This window comes from Geotrypetes seraphini, chromosome 5 (assembly GCF_902459505.1).
Source record: "Geotrypetes seraphini chromosome 5, aGeoSer1.1, whole genome shotgun sequence".
Taxonomy (NCBI): domain Eukaryota; kingdom Metazoa; phylum Chordata; class Amphibia; order Gymnophiona; family Dermophiidae; genus Geotrypetes; species Geotrypetes seraphini.
The window spans coordinates 93,740,328-93,755,888 of NC_047088.1; the positions used below are offsets into that span (position 1 = coordinate 93,740,328).

The 15,561-nt window shown below is 42.0% G+C and overlaps 1 protein-coding gene across 2 annotated transcripts in view; it reads right to left on the reverse strand.

Annotated features, from left to right (window-relative positions):
* The window catches only part of LOC117361300 (clathrin heavy chain 1-like), a 42,994-nt gene that overhangs the window by 7,541 nt on the left and 19,892 nt on the right, over positions 1-15,561 (reverse strand). For both annotated transcript variants that reach the window (XM_033946452.1, XM_033946451.1), the window contains exons 6-7: positions 15,156-15,326; positions 1,248-1,361 (exon numbers count right to left, since the gene is read on the reverse strand). In XM_033946452.1, coding sequence (XP_033802343.1) covers positions 1,248-1,361; positions 15,156-15,326 — 285 coding nt within the window. The remainder of the gene's footprint in view (positions 1-1,247; positions 1,362-15,155; positions 15,327-15,561) is intronic.

The following is a 15,561-nucleotide window of genomic DNA, read 5'->3' on the forward strand; positions in this document are numbered from 1 at the left end:
TTTTGGGACTTTTTTCCATTGTCTCCAAGTAGTGGCACATATATACACACCAATGGACTTCTTAGCATTTGAACATTAGCATGCACTATTAACGTGCTATGCTTGCGCTAAGCCTTACTAAGAGGGCTCCTTTGTCACCATAGTGTACATTCAGTGCCACCATCTGCAGAAGCAGCAGCCACTAGTGACTGACATGAGCTATACAATATTCAGCTGCTACACAATTTAGGTTAGGACATCTATGAGTATTTACTGTCCATATTTAATCAGCAATATTCAACCATTGTCCAGATACTTATGCAATCTGTAGAATTAGGTGAAACCCTTGTTCTGTCCCAGCACTATCTGATAATGCTGCTGAAAGTTCACAGATAGTGACTGTTGCTTTACATGTTTTACTGTATCCTTCTGGCTACAGCCACTGTTTTGTAGCCTTCAGGTCTTCAGACACTATCACCCCAAGGTGCTATCCGTGAAGACGAGAACTGTGCTTGAAGCCTGGTTTGTTTTTTTTTCATTTGTGCTATGTTTGCCAGCCATGTGGAAGAGGGATTGAGCAACTAGTTATAATCATACATTGTATCGTTGTTTTCGACTGGCTTAGATAGGTGACTGCTTGGCGCCGATGGATTGCGGGAGAAATTTTGAGACTAGTTATGACTTATTGGATTACATTGGTTGGGCCACGAGTTTGACATTCTTGGTGTAGGAGATCAGTGGGTGGGAGGGAGGGAGGGAGAAATATTTTCTCCCTGCTGATTTAGCTGATCCTGGCAGGGGAATCCACCATCAGCTGAGCTGGCAGGACTGCACCGAAACTGGCTAAGCTGAAAGGGATTCTCCCTGCCGCGATCAGACAAACTGTGGTGCATTTTTCATGTGAATGTTTTTATATTTGCAAATGGCCAAAAAAGATAAATGTACTAAGGACCAAAATGTCTACATATGTCATTTTCAAAAATCAAAGATAGACGTCTGGCTGTTTTGAAAATGGACATTTCAGGATTTTTTATTTTTTTTTTTCAAAACATCCAAATTAGACTTAGACGTCCTATCGAAAATACCCCTCATATTGTTCATAACATTTTCATTCATTTTATTTCTATGATGAATGTCTTTTGTTTGTGCATTTCTTTGCTGGTCAATGTGTTCTGCATATAATTGTGTCCACAAACAGCAATCCAAGAAGGCCAGGAGGATGAATAACAGAGCGATTCTTACACTGGGCAAGAGGTGGCTTCTCTTACCTGCACTGCGCTAGGGAAGTCCCCTGGCTGGCAGCTGGTAAATGGCAGGCTGCCACGGCTGTTACGCAGAGAAGTGTTCCCATCTTTATGGGGTCCCAACTCCACCACGTGAAGCTGCAAAAATAAAATAAAATGGATTGCCTATATTTCTTAGGGAACTACAACTTTCTCCTAGGCTGAAGTCTTTAGTGCCAATTTTTAAACACTACTTTGTGTGACACTTTGGGCCTGTTTTACAAAGCCGCGTGGCAACATCCCCGAAGCCCTTTAAATCTCTATGGGCTTTGGGGCCATTACCGCGCGGCTTTGTAAATCAGGCCCCTTGAAGCAAGTATGGTGAATATGAAAGATCAGCAGTCTTCCTAGGGACACTAACTGCATTAGGAGCTACACAAATGATCAAGGTTCCTATGTGTTCTTTAGTTTTTCAGGTTTCTTCCTAAAAAATGGACAAAGGCAGAACTTTATTTACCTTGTGAAAAAGTCATTTGTTTTAAGATTGTTTATTTTAAAACTTGTTATACCTCCTTTCCAAAAGCTCAAAGTGGTGTAGAAACTAAAAACTAACCCCCTCTTTTACAAAGCTGCTCTGCAAGAGCTCTGAAGCCCTTTAAATTCATATGGGCTTCGGAGCAATTACGACATAGGGTACTGCTCAGTTCCTCAATTTAGATGTGATGATATGTATCATCACTACATGTTATGAGGAGGTATTTTTTAAATCGTTTATAGACTAACCAAAGTACTGACCAGTCAAAAAGCTCAAAATCAGATTTATTATTTATTTTGCAATATCTAACCAAATAGAGTAAAATGCAAATAGGGGTAAAGACACAGTCAAAAAATAATTGCCATATATCAGAGGACTGTGAATGAAGGTTGTTTTTTGAGCAAGTCTTTCCCCTTATGGTTTGAACTTTTTATTAAAAGAAATATCAATAAGGATCACTGTATACAACGATTAACAAAAAAAGAAATTCCCATACAATAAACAGTACACATAAACCAAAAATCCCATCAAAAGTTGGTATTATTCAGGGTTGGAAACCTGTTGGTGGTGAGATATGGAGAACCAAGCTTGGGACTCCTGGCAAGAGGTGCAGGAGAGCTCCCGAATCACATGGCGGTGCTTGGCATTACATCATTCTTCAGCACCTGGAACATATAAAATGTGGTACAGCTGCAGGGTGTGCCCTAAGGGGCATGCTAGGCCTCTTCGAACACAGACGAAGCATCTTAGAGCAGGTACTGTACGCCTTGGGGGGATTTTGGGGAGGGGCATTTGATATATAGAGGTGGTCTTATTTACCATCTATCTGATAAGGAGAAGAAGAAAGGGCTTAATAGATTTAGATGCATTTTACAGAATACCAGCACCCTGGTGCAAGGTCTAACGCCAAATCAATGAATAAAATAATAGAAAAAAGTACCTCAGCCACAGCAAGGTAATTATAATATAGGTTCTGGGCCAGCCAGGCAGTGATTAGCTAGCACAGAACTTCCTCTCCGACGTCAGAATTGACATCGGGTGGCGAGAGTTGGTCAGCCCTGCACTTCAGCGGGGAAGCAGGGAGAGCTCAAAACTCAGCGGCGGTCTGTTCCCCGATGGCAGCGGCGGCGGCAGCCTATTCCCCGGCGTCGGTGGCGACCTGTTCCCCAATTGCAGTGGCTTGGGGGAGGGCAGTGAGAAAGAAAGGGAAGGAGGTTGGGCACCCCTGCTCTAGACGAGCCGCATTCAAGTGGCTAAAGAGCCACATGTGGCTTGCGAGCCACAGTTTGCTGACCACTGGTTTAGGGGGAGGTATTCTATCCTGAGAGCGAAGCACTTTCATATTAGAATCCACATTTCCTAATCAAGCAGGGACCAGGGAGTTAGTAAAAAATGGGCTGCCTAATTAAGTGCCTAAATCAGTGACTCTTCCACAATTTGACACAAAGTTTAGATTCTTTACCACAAAATGCTGCCCTCGAAAGATATTTGGATAGTTGTCACTAGTGTTGCCTGATTCAGGAAAAAAATTTTCAATTCGATTTTCCTGCTCAATTGGGTGTTTTGTTTTTTTTCAAACATCCTGGTGGGTTTATTTTATAGCTTCTTCATCCCCTTTGCCCTCTCCTAGCCATACTGGCGCTGTAGTGTAAACAAAATAAACAAACAAAAAAGACTTTTCTTCTCTCTGTTAAATCCTAGCTCACGTTTGCGGTCTAACACCAGCTCTGACAGGAAACACGTTTCAAATCTGACATATTGTAATCACAAAGCAGAAAATAAAATGATTTTTTTTCTACCTTTTGCCGTCTGATTATTATTCAAATCATGTTGGTCCCAGGCTCTGGTTGTCTTCTGATAACTCGCTTCTTTCTTCTTTCTCCGTGCTAACCATCCATCTTCCATCTGTGTCCTCCCCTTCCCATTCCTTTCCCCTGGTATAGCATCTTTCTCCTCCCCCTTCCTCCCCCCCCACATGTCCTGACATCTCTCCCTCCATGGTCTAGTATCGTCTTTCCTTTCCCTCCCTCCCATGGTCTTGGCATCTCTCTTTCTTCTCCTCTCCCTTCCTGGTCTTCCTTCTCCCTCCTTCCCTCTCTCTCCTCAATTGGGTGCAGCAGCATTTCTTTTCTCCCTTCCCCCATCCACTCTCCTCCTCCACTGCTCTCTCATCAGTCGTGTTGCAGCTTTCCCCCTTCCATTTTAAGTCCAGCAGCACTCTCTTCTGTTCCCAATCCAGCAGCACCTCTCTCTCTCTCACCTCCCTCCACCATTCAGCTCCAACAGTATCTCTCCCTCCCCTCCTCTCTATTTCCATTTCCCCCACCAACTAGCTGCAGCACCTCTCCTTTCCACCCCAGGGCAAGCAGCACCTCTCCTCTCCGACTAGCAGGGCTCCTCTCTCTTCCCTTTCCCTCCCCTTTCAGTACCTTACTCACTCACCTCCCAGATCTAGCAGCACCACTCCCTCCTCTCCTCCTATCAGCACCCCTCCCTCTTGTCTCCCAGGTCTATCGGCACCACGCCCCCTCCCGATTAACAGGCTCTCATTGGCTTGTGGATTCCCCAGTCTGACTCGGCACAGCCTGAAGTTTTGTGTTTGATTCCGGCCAAAGAAAGTAAAAAAGAAACCCCCCCGAAAAACCAGGCGATTTTTCAAACCCTCCCCATAACACTAGCCTGGATTAGCAGCTGCACCGCTCTCTCCTTCCGTAGCTTTAGCGAGTCAATTCCCTTCTGCAGCCTCAGGGCCTCTGCTAGGCCGTCCCGCCTCTGATGATGCAACTTCCTTCTTCCTCAGAGGTGGGACGGCCTAGAAGAGGCCCTGAGGCTGCAGAAGGAAATTGACTCGCTAAAGCTACGGAAGGAGAGAGCGGTGCAGCTGCTAATCCAGGCTAGTTTTACGGGTAGGGTTTGAAAAATCGCCTGGTTTTTTTTTTGGGGGGGGGGTTCTTTCTTTGGCCAGAGTCAAACACAGAACTTCAGGCTGTGCCAAGTCAGGCCGGGGAATCCACAAGCCGGTGAGAGGGTTAAAAAAAAAAATGTTTTGAGTGGCGGCGTCGGCGACAGCAGGATTCGTGACCGCGATGACAGCCGGGCACGGGGAGGAGGGTTGGGCCCCGAATCAGAGAGGCCGATTTTTTTAAAATACATATCAATTCGAATCGATTAGAATCAGAAATCGGGCAGCACTAGTTGTCACTAGGATAGTCACAGCTGGATGATATGGTAAGCCAATTATGCTAATTCTCCTAGGAATCAGCCAAGAAAATGGAAGATATGGAGAAGAAATGTTCACAAATGCAACAGAAGCTCCAGGAATTGGAGTTTAAGATTACAGCTCTCAAGATGACTAGTACAACTGTGATTTTAAAAAATATTGGTCGTTATGAATTAGAGAAGCTGGAAGATTCGCAGAAGTCTAGGAACTTTCCATTGCCCCAAGTACAAAATAAGTACCTTTATATTGTAGGGTCATGAAATAGTTAACTGATGTTTAAAATATTGCTCTGGCCTACATAGCTGAAAAGAGTGTATAATCTATTGACTGCATCTGCCTAAAATGTATGTCCCTACCTTACCACATTGTAAGCTGAATAGATAAGAGTTTGAGCCATGATGTACCCTGCCCTTCTGTACATTTATTGTAAGAGTTAGATAAGTGTCCTGCTAGTGACCTGCTAGTATGAGCTTAAAACCAATGAGTGTTAAGAAAAGTAACACGTGAAAAGTTTTTTTCTAGAATTCAGTTGTATAGCCAGAAAAATGAATAAATATCTCTGTAACTTCCTGGTTTCGGCACTTCTGAGCCAGCTTGGAGCTCAGGGGTCCAGCATGCATGCTGTGAATAAAACTTGTACTTCTTCACGCCTCTGACTTTGTGTGTCCAAGTGACCTTTCATTTGGCGCCCGAACAGGGACTTGAAGGTCTCTTGACCACTGGTTACTCGATTGGTCACTTGTTTCTGGTCCTACGGCTGATATGTCTGCTTAGCCGGCTGCCTTCCTTTTGGGGGGTTGGCAGACCTCAGGACGTTGGACCGCTTCAACTGACTTATCTAGTCTCAGTTTAAAGTACAAGAATCTGTATCTGTATCTGTATCTGTACCTGGAGTGGCCACTATCTGGTAAGTGGGGATTGATCATCCCTATCCTGTCTCTCGTCTCCTGCCTAGTAAGCCACGTGATCTGTCGCTGAAAAGTTGTGGGAAAGGGATTCTAGGAACTGTTATTTTCTGGTTGAGTAACTGAACTGAAATCTGTTGTGTTTTGTGTGTTTGAGTGTCTGAGACGTCCTTGAGGACGAAGCGAGTGTGGACCTGTTAGTACTGCGTTTCCCTAGCCCGGAGACGGGCGGGGCCAGGAATACAGGGAAGTGTTTTTGTCCTCCATTGCACAATGGGGGGATGTCTGTCTACCTGTGGGGATCCCTTGATATGTTAGCTAATTTTAAAAAAGGAATTTGTCTTTGATTATACTTAACAAATCAACCCTTATTTGTCTGTGCCAGTTAGAATGGCTGATATTTGGTGTGGGCTGGCCCCCTCTGGCTCCCTGGAAGAGGACATAACTCGTCAGGTTTTTATGCATTCGTTTGCTGTCAGTTCCTCTTCCAGTCAGCCAATTTTTGCATTCCAATGGGAAAACCCTTCCACTGGACAAACCTCCTAAGTAACCTGGACCCGTCTACCCCAGGGCTTTAAAATTAGCCCCTCTCTATTCAGCACTGCCCTTGCTTCAGACCTTGCCAAATTCTTCCCTTCATCTGATTCCCAAGTCCTGCAGTATCCCGGGTTTTTTTATGAGTTCTGTCTGTTCAAATGTATTAGTGAAGTTTAAACTGTCAGTTGTTCACAGCATGAGAGGAGAGTACTTTTCCTTTTGTGCTGATAAGGGCCATGAAGTGTGTAGCACTTCCAATGTGGTTTCTCCTGAAACAGATAAGTAGTTTTAGATTTAAAGTTTTTGGCTATGTTATAAAATGTTTATATATATTTAGAAATGCTTATAAACGAAAAATATGATTTCTGGAACTTATATTCCATGCTAAAAAGAAGTTCTTTGTCCAAATTTAGTAGTTATTTGTCTAAATTTAAAAGTTCTGAAAAGGACTACTTCTGTAATTTGATCTCTTTGATCTTTAAGCAACTCTCTCTCCTTTGTGAAATTCTGTAGGAAGGGGGAGTAAGTCTCTACTGAGACCCATGTTGATTGTAAAAAAAATAAAAATGAACAATGTTTAAACTTGTGAGTACAGTAAAACTTTGGTTTGGGAGCATAATTTGTTCCAGAAGTATGCTTGTATTCCAGGGCACTAGTGTACAAAAATATACATACTTGTATTGCAAGCCCTTGCTCGTTTGGAACAGTCACTGCATTCCTGCAGCGTCATATAGAGAGGAACCATTGGCTCAGTTGTGAAAATGTGATGCTTCTATACTGTATGTACGTGTATTGCAAGACGTTGCTGGTATAGCAAGTTAAAATTTAATCATTGCTTGTCTTATAGAACACTTGCAAACCAAGTTATTTGCAATCCAAAGTTTTACTGTATATTCCAATCTTTGTTTTGTATTTCTGTATATAAAAAAAAATGTAAGTTTAGGTATAACAATGTAATTTTTAGGAATGCTTTTGTATTGAAGTAAATATTTTTGCCAGTCAGCTGATAGTGAAGGGACTGCTGCTTTAGAGAGCGCTTGTGTCAGACTACCCTGCTTAGTGGGTGGATCCAGAACTGCATTTTACTTAATTTTTACAAGTCAGCTCTTTGGGATAGGAACCTGATATAGAATAGGGATTGAGAACAATTCTTATGTGTTAGTACACATCTTAAGTTCAATTATTTTGTACCTTCTCTAATCTTTTGTAAACCACATAGCTCTTCACGGTATTGCGGTATATAAACTGTTATTATTATTATTTATCTGAGTCTTTCAGATAGTGGGTCTGCCTTTTAAATTTCCTGTGGCCATATTTACATTGATTTCAAGTATGCCTTCCTCGTGTCACCTACCTTGGCTTTCAAATCTCCAAGGGTACCAGGTCCCTTCCTACACCGAGGTCTAGGCTGTCTGTAGTCTCCCTGTCCCTGATAACTGCAAGGCTCTGAGCACCTTTCTCAGTATTGCAGGATACTGTCCCATCTGGATCCCTGATTTCTCTACTATTGCTCGTCCTCTGTATGATTCCACCAAAGGCGCTGACTCAGCCCCTTTTGTCTGGACCCAACTTCAGGAGCGTCTTTTCGCTGCCTCCAAAACTTCTGACTCAGGCCCCTGCCTTCTGGCCCTTCTGCCCAAGAAGCTGAGCTTTATGCTCTCACTTTTGCCCTGCGCCACTCTGCCTCTCAGTCTTGCAATATATATATACTGACTCCAAATATGCTTTCCTTAACTTGCATTCCCATAGGGCCATCTGGAAACATCGAGGTTTCATTACAGCCTCCGGCCGCCTGATCCATCATGCTCCCCTCATTCTTGACCTTCTTGAGGCCGTACAACTACCCTCACGTGTTTCTGTTATGCACTGCCATGCTTACAGACGCGTGATGGACCTTGTTTCTCGTGGCAATGCCCTTGCCGACCGCACAGCCCGAGCTGCCAGTCTCTGCCCCCTCTTTCGGCTCCTCTGTATACAATCATTCCTTTTCTGGATTCCCTTACACCCCAGTACGCTTCTCAGGAACAGACTTGGGCATGCATTATTTTGGGCCAGTCTGTCCTGAAAGGGGGGGTGGATACAAAATGCGCCAATTCAAGTGCCAATCCAGACCCACACACTGATACTTCAAACGCAAGCACAGCGGGTACCCTCATATTCATTCCTCAACACCTGGCCCTCACGATTGTCAAAAGATGCCATGATCTGGCACACTCTGGAGAACCCGCTATGAAAATTGACTCTCAAGAGACATTTCTTTATCAATCACCTTGATCAGCTAGTCCGGAATATGGTCCGACAGTGTGTTGTCGGTTCTAGAATAAAATTCCCAATCAGATGACTGCCACCTCTTGGATACCAACCTATTGGAACATATCCGATGCAGGTTCTGTCTGTAGATTTTACCCACATGCCCATTTCCCGTTCCCTCAGTCACTTCCTAGTCTTCACAGACACCCTGACTAGATGGGTCAAAGCCTTCCTTACTTGCACTGAACGCGCCAGGGAAGTAACCAAGCACCTCCTGAATAATTCCGTGCCTTGATCTCCTTGTTTTTATAGGCAGTGACAATGGCCCTGCTTTCATTGCCGATGTTGTCCAACAAATTGCTCAGGCCCTCCAAATTGATTAGAAATTATATGCTGCTTACAATCCTGAGAGCTCTGGTCAGGTCGAAAGAATAAATAGAACTCTTAAGACCCTTCTCACAAAATGAATTGAAGAAACTAATCTGTCCTGACCTGTCCTGCTGCCTTCTGTTCTTTTCAGATTAGATGCATCCCATCTAAGCCCCATTTGAGCTCATGTCTGGCCGGCCACCACCCATTGTGAACCCAGATCCTGGTTCCTTTGCTACTCTGGAATCAGATATCCTCCAGAGTCAGGTCCAGTCTTTAGCTAAAGCCCTTTAAGAGTTCCACAAATGGGTCCTGGAAAGGGCCCCACTATCAATAGCTACACAAGTCCATGGGTATGTCCCTGTAAATACAGTATGGCTAAAACTTGGAAGTCAGACCCCCTGAAACCTAGGTGGATAGGTCCTTTTACTGTCCTAATTTCTTCTCTTACAGTTGTCAAAGGTGTCCGGACATGAAACTTGGTTCCACTACAATACGGATCTTCAGCTGAAGCTTTCTAAGACCTCAAAAGTTCTGAATATTTACCACTGTACTTAGCAGGTGTTCTGAATATAATTCTTTATAAGTGTTTGAGTTTAATTGACTGCCTGTGGTTCACCACTGCCTTTAGCAAGTGTCTTGAGTATAACTGTTTGAAGTTTTCTAAGTTGTGCCTGAAAGAAAAATGAGTTTCCTATGTTAGTATATATATATCTGATATTTGTGTTGCCCTTACTTATGTTTCTTTCTTCTGTATTTTGTACTTAACAAGTGCAGCCCCTTTGCCTGATGTTTGTTTGCATGAAGGAGTTAAGTACAGAAAGTGTCAAACATCAGAGAGTATTTTCTGTTTCCAACCTACTGGTGATGAAGTTTAAAAGTGGGCAGAAATCTGCATTGATGATGTTGAGGGTCCACTTATCAACTAGACTCTTATTGTAGACCCCACTCGCCTGGTGTCTTTGTATTGTGATACATGTGTGCTATTTGATGTTTCTCAAGGTCATGGTACTACCCCTAATTCAGTTTTGTGTGGCTCCCTAGATTGACAGCGTTATTATACCAAATGTGCTAAGTATATAGGTCTGTATAACCTGATGCCTTTAAGAACTGCCCCTATGAGGAAACCTTCACTAATGGTGGAGCCTGTCCTTTATGAGAAAGTGTCTTGTGGGCCACCTACAATAACCCACACAAATATCCCCCTAATACCCCGTCTGCCTCCCTTACTATAGGTCCTAGCTCCGGCCCCTTGTGTACTACAGGCTACTGTAATCCCATGGTTTTCACTATCACTGAAACTATCACTATCACTATCACTGAGGTACTCGGTTCCCAGATTTTGAAGCAGTTTGACCTCTGTTTGCCGGTTTCAGTGTCCCTCCCCGACGAAGGAAACGAAACTCGAGTCGGGGGGGACGGGAAAGATATTTGAAATCATGGTTGTGGATTTTAACACTGCACGTTAACACTTTAATTTGATCACTGATGAGGTTTAACAAAGACAAGTTCATCTACACTAAGCCTCCCCATTCAGATAAGTACTATCTTAGTGTTATAAAAGGCTAAGAATATTGAGGGAGGGCGGGGACAGGTGGTTGCAATGATGGTCCCCTTGTTAAACCCATTATAGTGACTGCACTATTTATTGGGTAAAAGGTCTGAGCACATCACCTTATGATATATATTCATATTATCTTATTAGTTTTAAGAAATAATATATTTAGAAGATATAACTGTGATTAACTGGAGTGCATTATTAACGTGAAAAGTCACAGTATAAAACATAATATCTCCCCATTTATTTCACTATCACTGACCCATATAACTGGAATGCCAATGTCCAAGTCCAGAAGGCCAGAGACTGCATGGCATTGTATATTGATGGTAAAAGGTGAGACTCAGGTACTGATGTATATGTCCGAATTGTATCCCACTCATGTGCTCCTGTCTATCACTCTGTGGTGTTTCCCCAGTTTTATGAAATTATGAAAGTAGATACTAATATCCTGTAATCACTAGAAATCTGTTTATATAGTTTGCTGAAACTATAGGTCAGACTCTTAATGTTAGCAATTATTTTGTATGAGGAGGGACTGGTATGGGAGAACAGTGGCTATGGGAGGCAATGCAGCTGGACATGTTAAACCTGACTTCACAGACCCTCACTTTTACGTCAGGTCCACGACCTTCACGATGGGCCTTGTGAACCTCCATTGTTGCTTCCCACTGTCTTCAGCCCTTCAGACACTGCTTAATGGAACTTCCTATGAATTATGGTCAGCTCCTGATAGTTGATATTGGCTCTGTGATCCGTTTGCCTACTCTTGGTTGCCTGCTTAATGGACTGGTACATGTGTGCTTTGCATGATTCGTCCCAGCTTCTTCCCGATGGTGAACACCTGGGAGCCCCTGTATTCAACACCAGAGGTCGCCAAAAGTGGTCTACTTCCACCAATTCCCTTAAAATAGGTGAATGGGGTGATGACTGGCCTGCAGAACGGATCATTGCTGCTTATGAACCTGCCACATGGACAGAGGATGACACCTGGGGCTATCGGACCCCAATCTATATGCTGAACTGCATTATTTGTCTATAAGCTGTACTTGAACTGATAACCAATGAGACCTCCCGAGCTTTGAGTACCATTGGCAGAGAGAATGCTAAAATGTGCACTGCTATTTATCAGAATCGTCTAGCTTTGGACTATTTACTAGCTGCTGTGCCTGTGATAAATTCAACCTCTCCAACTGCTGCCTTGAACTTGAGTAAAATGATCGAGGACATTGTGGATCGTATCACCAAACTGGCTCATGTTCCTGACCAGACCTGGCGTGACCTTACTGCAGACTGGATCTCTGGTACCTTCAGCTCCTGGTTGCCCTCTGGTTCAGCACTGAATATCATTTTGCTGGTTGCTGCCCTGTCTTCTCTGCTCCTTTGCTGCCTGCCCTGTATGGTCCCCATAGCCATAAAGCTGCTCCACTGAACTATGGACTCTGCTGTCAAACGTTCCACTGCTGCATTGGCCCTTGCCCTCTCCCACTTACCTACTGGGAACTCCGACTTTCCTGACCCCTAACTTTATTTTGTCAGGCTTGGCTCCTTAGGTACGCCAGCCTGAAAGGGGGGAATGTAGGGTCATGAAATAGTTAACTGATGTTTAAAATATTGCTCTGGCCTACATAGCTGAAAAGAGTGTATAATCTATTGACTGCATCTGCCTAAAATGTATGTCCCTACCTTACCACATTGTAAGCTGAATAGATAAGAGTTTGAGCCATGATGTACCCTGCCCTTCTGTACATTTATTGTAAGAGTTAGATAAGTGTCCTGCTAGTGACCTGCTAGTATGAGCTTAAAACCAATGAGTGTTAAGAAAAGTAACACGTGAAAAGTTTTTTCTAGAATTCAGTTGTATAGCCAGAAAAATGAATAAATATCTCTGTAACTTCCTGGTTTCGGCACTTCTGAGCCAGCTTGGAGCTCAGGGGTCCAGCATGCATGCTGTGAATAAAACTTGTACTTCTTCACGCCTCTGACTTTGTGTGTCCAAGTGACCTTTCAATATAAGTAAACTGCTTTCACTGTAACCACAGAAATGCGGTATGTCAATTCCCATTCACTTTCAGGTAACTAGATTACTCTCTGATGAAATGATGTTTTTAAGTATTTTAAGGAAGTTTTGCTGTTAAAGAAATGAATGTTTTTCAATGTTGTTAACTTTCTTACAGATCTTGGGCAGCTAATGATTTGGGGGGTGGGGGGAGATTTTTGATGTTTTGGAGGGCAGTGAATTAACCTCTATTTTTACTAAACTATGGTGGAGGTTTATACCGTGGCCATGCTCCGACACTGCTCCAATGCTCATAGAATTACTATGAGCATCAGAGCATTTAGCACTTTGGGCCACAGTTGAAACCTCTCCCACGGCTTAGTAGAAGAGGGCCTAAATTTGACAGAAATCTTTGAATCTTCTAATGATATTAGAGCTACCCTTCTAGTCATTTTTTCTGCAGAGAAAAAGAAAAGATTTTGAAATTATATTTTAAGGCTCTTCCTCAATGTGGGTTACTACTCCTGTCGATTAATTTAAATTAATGGATTAGTTAAGTTTATTTGGTATAATCTGCCTATTGGAGTATTTCTTTAATTGTATTCTATTGTTGTAATGCAATTTTTTTTTCAAAAAAAAGTATAAAATAAATAAATAGAATTGGAATTATTAACAAGAAAATACTAACTTCCCTCTTCTCGAATCCCAACCAACAAGTCCATATGGATAATATAAGTCCTCTAAAACAGAGAAAGCCTTTGCTCTTATAACTCTGTGCAGTAATCAGGTATTTTAGTCTCCTTTTCCTACAAACCTCCCCAAGCCATATCCCAAATTTGTCCCTTAGCCCTATTCTCCCCCCCCCCCCACACACACACATCTTTCCCCCCTATTCGCATTTTACTCTAGTTAGATACTGCAAAAAAAAAAAAAGCTCCAAATAAATAAAATTGATTTGATTTGTGTGTTATTTATGCTGAAGATATGAGTATTACAATCTTATTTCAAGTAGATGCTATGTTACAAGACATTCACCAGATCATTTCCCAATGTTTTCATTTAATCATAGATTGGATGAATACCAACTCTCTGAAATTGAATAAAGATAAAACTAACCCCCTCATTTATGAACAGATAGCGTGGGTTTTAGCGCCGGCAGCAGCGGTAACTGCTCAGATGCTCATAAGAATGAGCATCGGAGCAGTTACCACCACTGCCAGCGCTAAAACCCATGCTATCTATTCATAAATGAGGGGGTAAATTTTTACTAATAGGTTCTAAACATATTCAGAGGAAGGATTAATCTTTAAAACAGATCGCATAGATTATAATTTAGAACCATCTTTAAATTACTAGGAATTATTTTAGGCAATAAACTAACAATGGACAATCAGATCAACCATCTTATAGAAGTGCCTTCTGGATTCTAAGGAAAAAAAACTTAGACGTATTAGAAAATATTTGTGACAAGAACAATTTAGACTAGTAGTACAGGCAGTAAAATTCTAAGCAAACTAGATTATTATAATATTGTTTATTTTGATATTTTCACAGAATTTGTTTAAAAGAATACAGACAGTTCAGAACTCAGCAGTTCGGCTGATCTATAAATTATGAAAGTCAGATAGGATTATATCAGTTTATATAGTTTTAAACTGGAGGCCAGAGTTTAACTATATTATCTACTGTTTAAAATATTATATGGATTGATTCTGCAGTATATGAACAAGTTAATATGTAGACCATTGGTCAGTCAACACTATAGTGTACGTGATTCATTGTCATTGCAATTCCTTTTGTCTTATAAGGCTGCTTCTTAAAAGGCGCTTTAAAAACTTCCTTGTTCCAGAAATTGAACCTTTGTAGTTAATGATGGGATAATACTTTTCTTTACCTAGATTGATACTATTATACGTGCATTCTAGATTTACTAATCTAGCTTTTTATGTTATCTGCTATGTATTAATTGTTGACAATAGAGGAATATAAATGATTTAACTGTATTTTGAGCTTTTTGACTAATCAATATTTTGGGGTATTTTTTTATATTGTTTTGATAAGAACATAAGAATAGCCTCACTGGGTCAGACTAATGATCCATGAAGCCCAGTAGCCCGTTCCCATGATGGACAATCTAGGTCACCACTACCTGGCCAAAACCCAAGGAGTAGCAATATTCCATGCTACCGATACAGGGCAAGCAGTGGTTTCCCCTGTGTCTCTCTCAATAACAGGCTATGGACTTTTCCTCCAGGAACTTGTCCAAACCTTTGTTAAAACCAGCTACGCTATCTGCTCTTACCACATCCTCTGGCAATGCGTTCCAGAGCTTAACTATTCTCCGAGTGATATTTTGGATAAAGAGATTTTTCATTTTTTTTTCCTTTTGAGTAGTTTATAAAAAGGTGCAACCTGCCTCATGTCACTTTTGTTACACCACACTATCACAAAAGCATCTAATATCACACAATCAATATATAAAATAAAACCACTATAAAATGCATCAGATAGGGAAGACAAAAAAAAAAAAAAAAAAGAGGAAGAAATCAGGAAAGGCAACTGGCTCCACCTGACACTGACCTGCCCAAACTTCTCCCTGGCTCTGCTGTGTACAGCTGCCACCAGTACAGATGAAGGGTGCAGATTCCTGGAGAAGGTGTACAATGGCAGAGCCACAGCCTGGGCTTCTATCACCTGTCCAAGCTGACTACTACGAGAATATAACTGTATCATCCCAACCACATGGCCTCCCTGCAAGGAGATAATAAAAAGACAAGACATTAAGTCACATGGAAACTGAACAACTAAAGTAATGATTTTAAAAGAATATAACTTTCTGTCTCCTACTGAAAATCCCACTACTTTCTTCCTGTTGCAAACTTTCTTCTGAAGCCTGTATCTGTTACAAGTTTACAGTATGCGGAGTATCGGAGGCAGAAAATTCAACGGGTGGGGAGGAATATGGAAAGAAAAGATGGAAATAGAA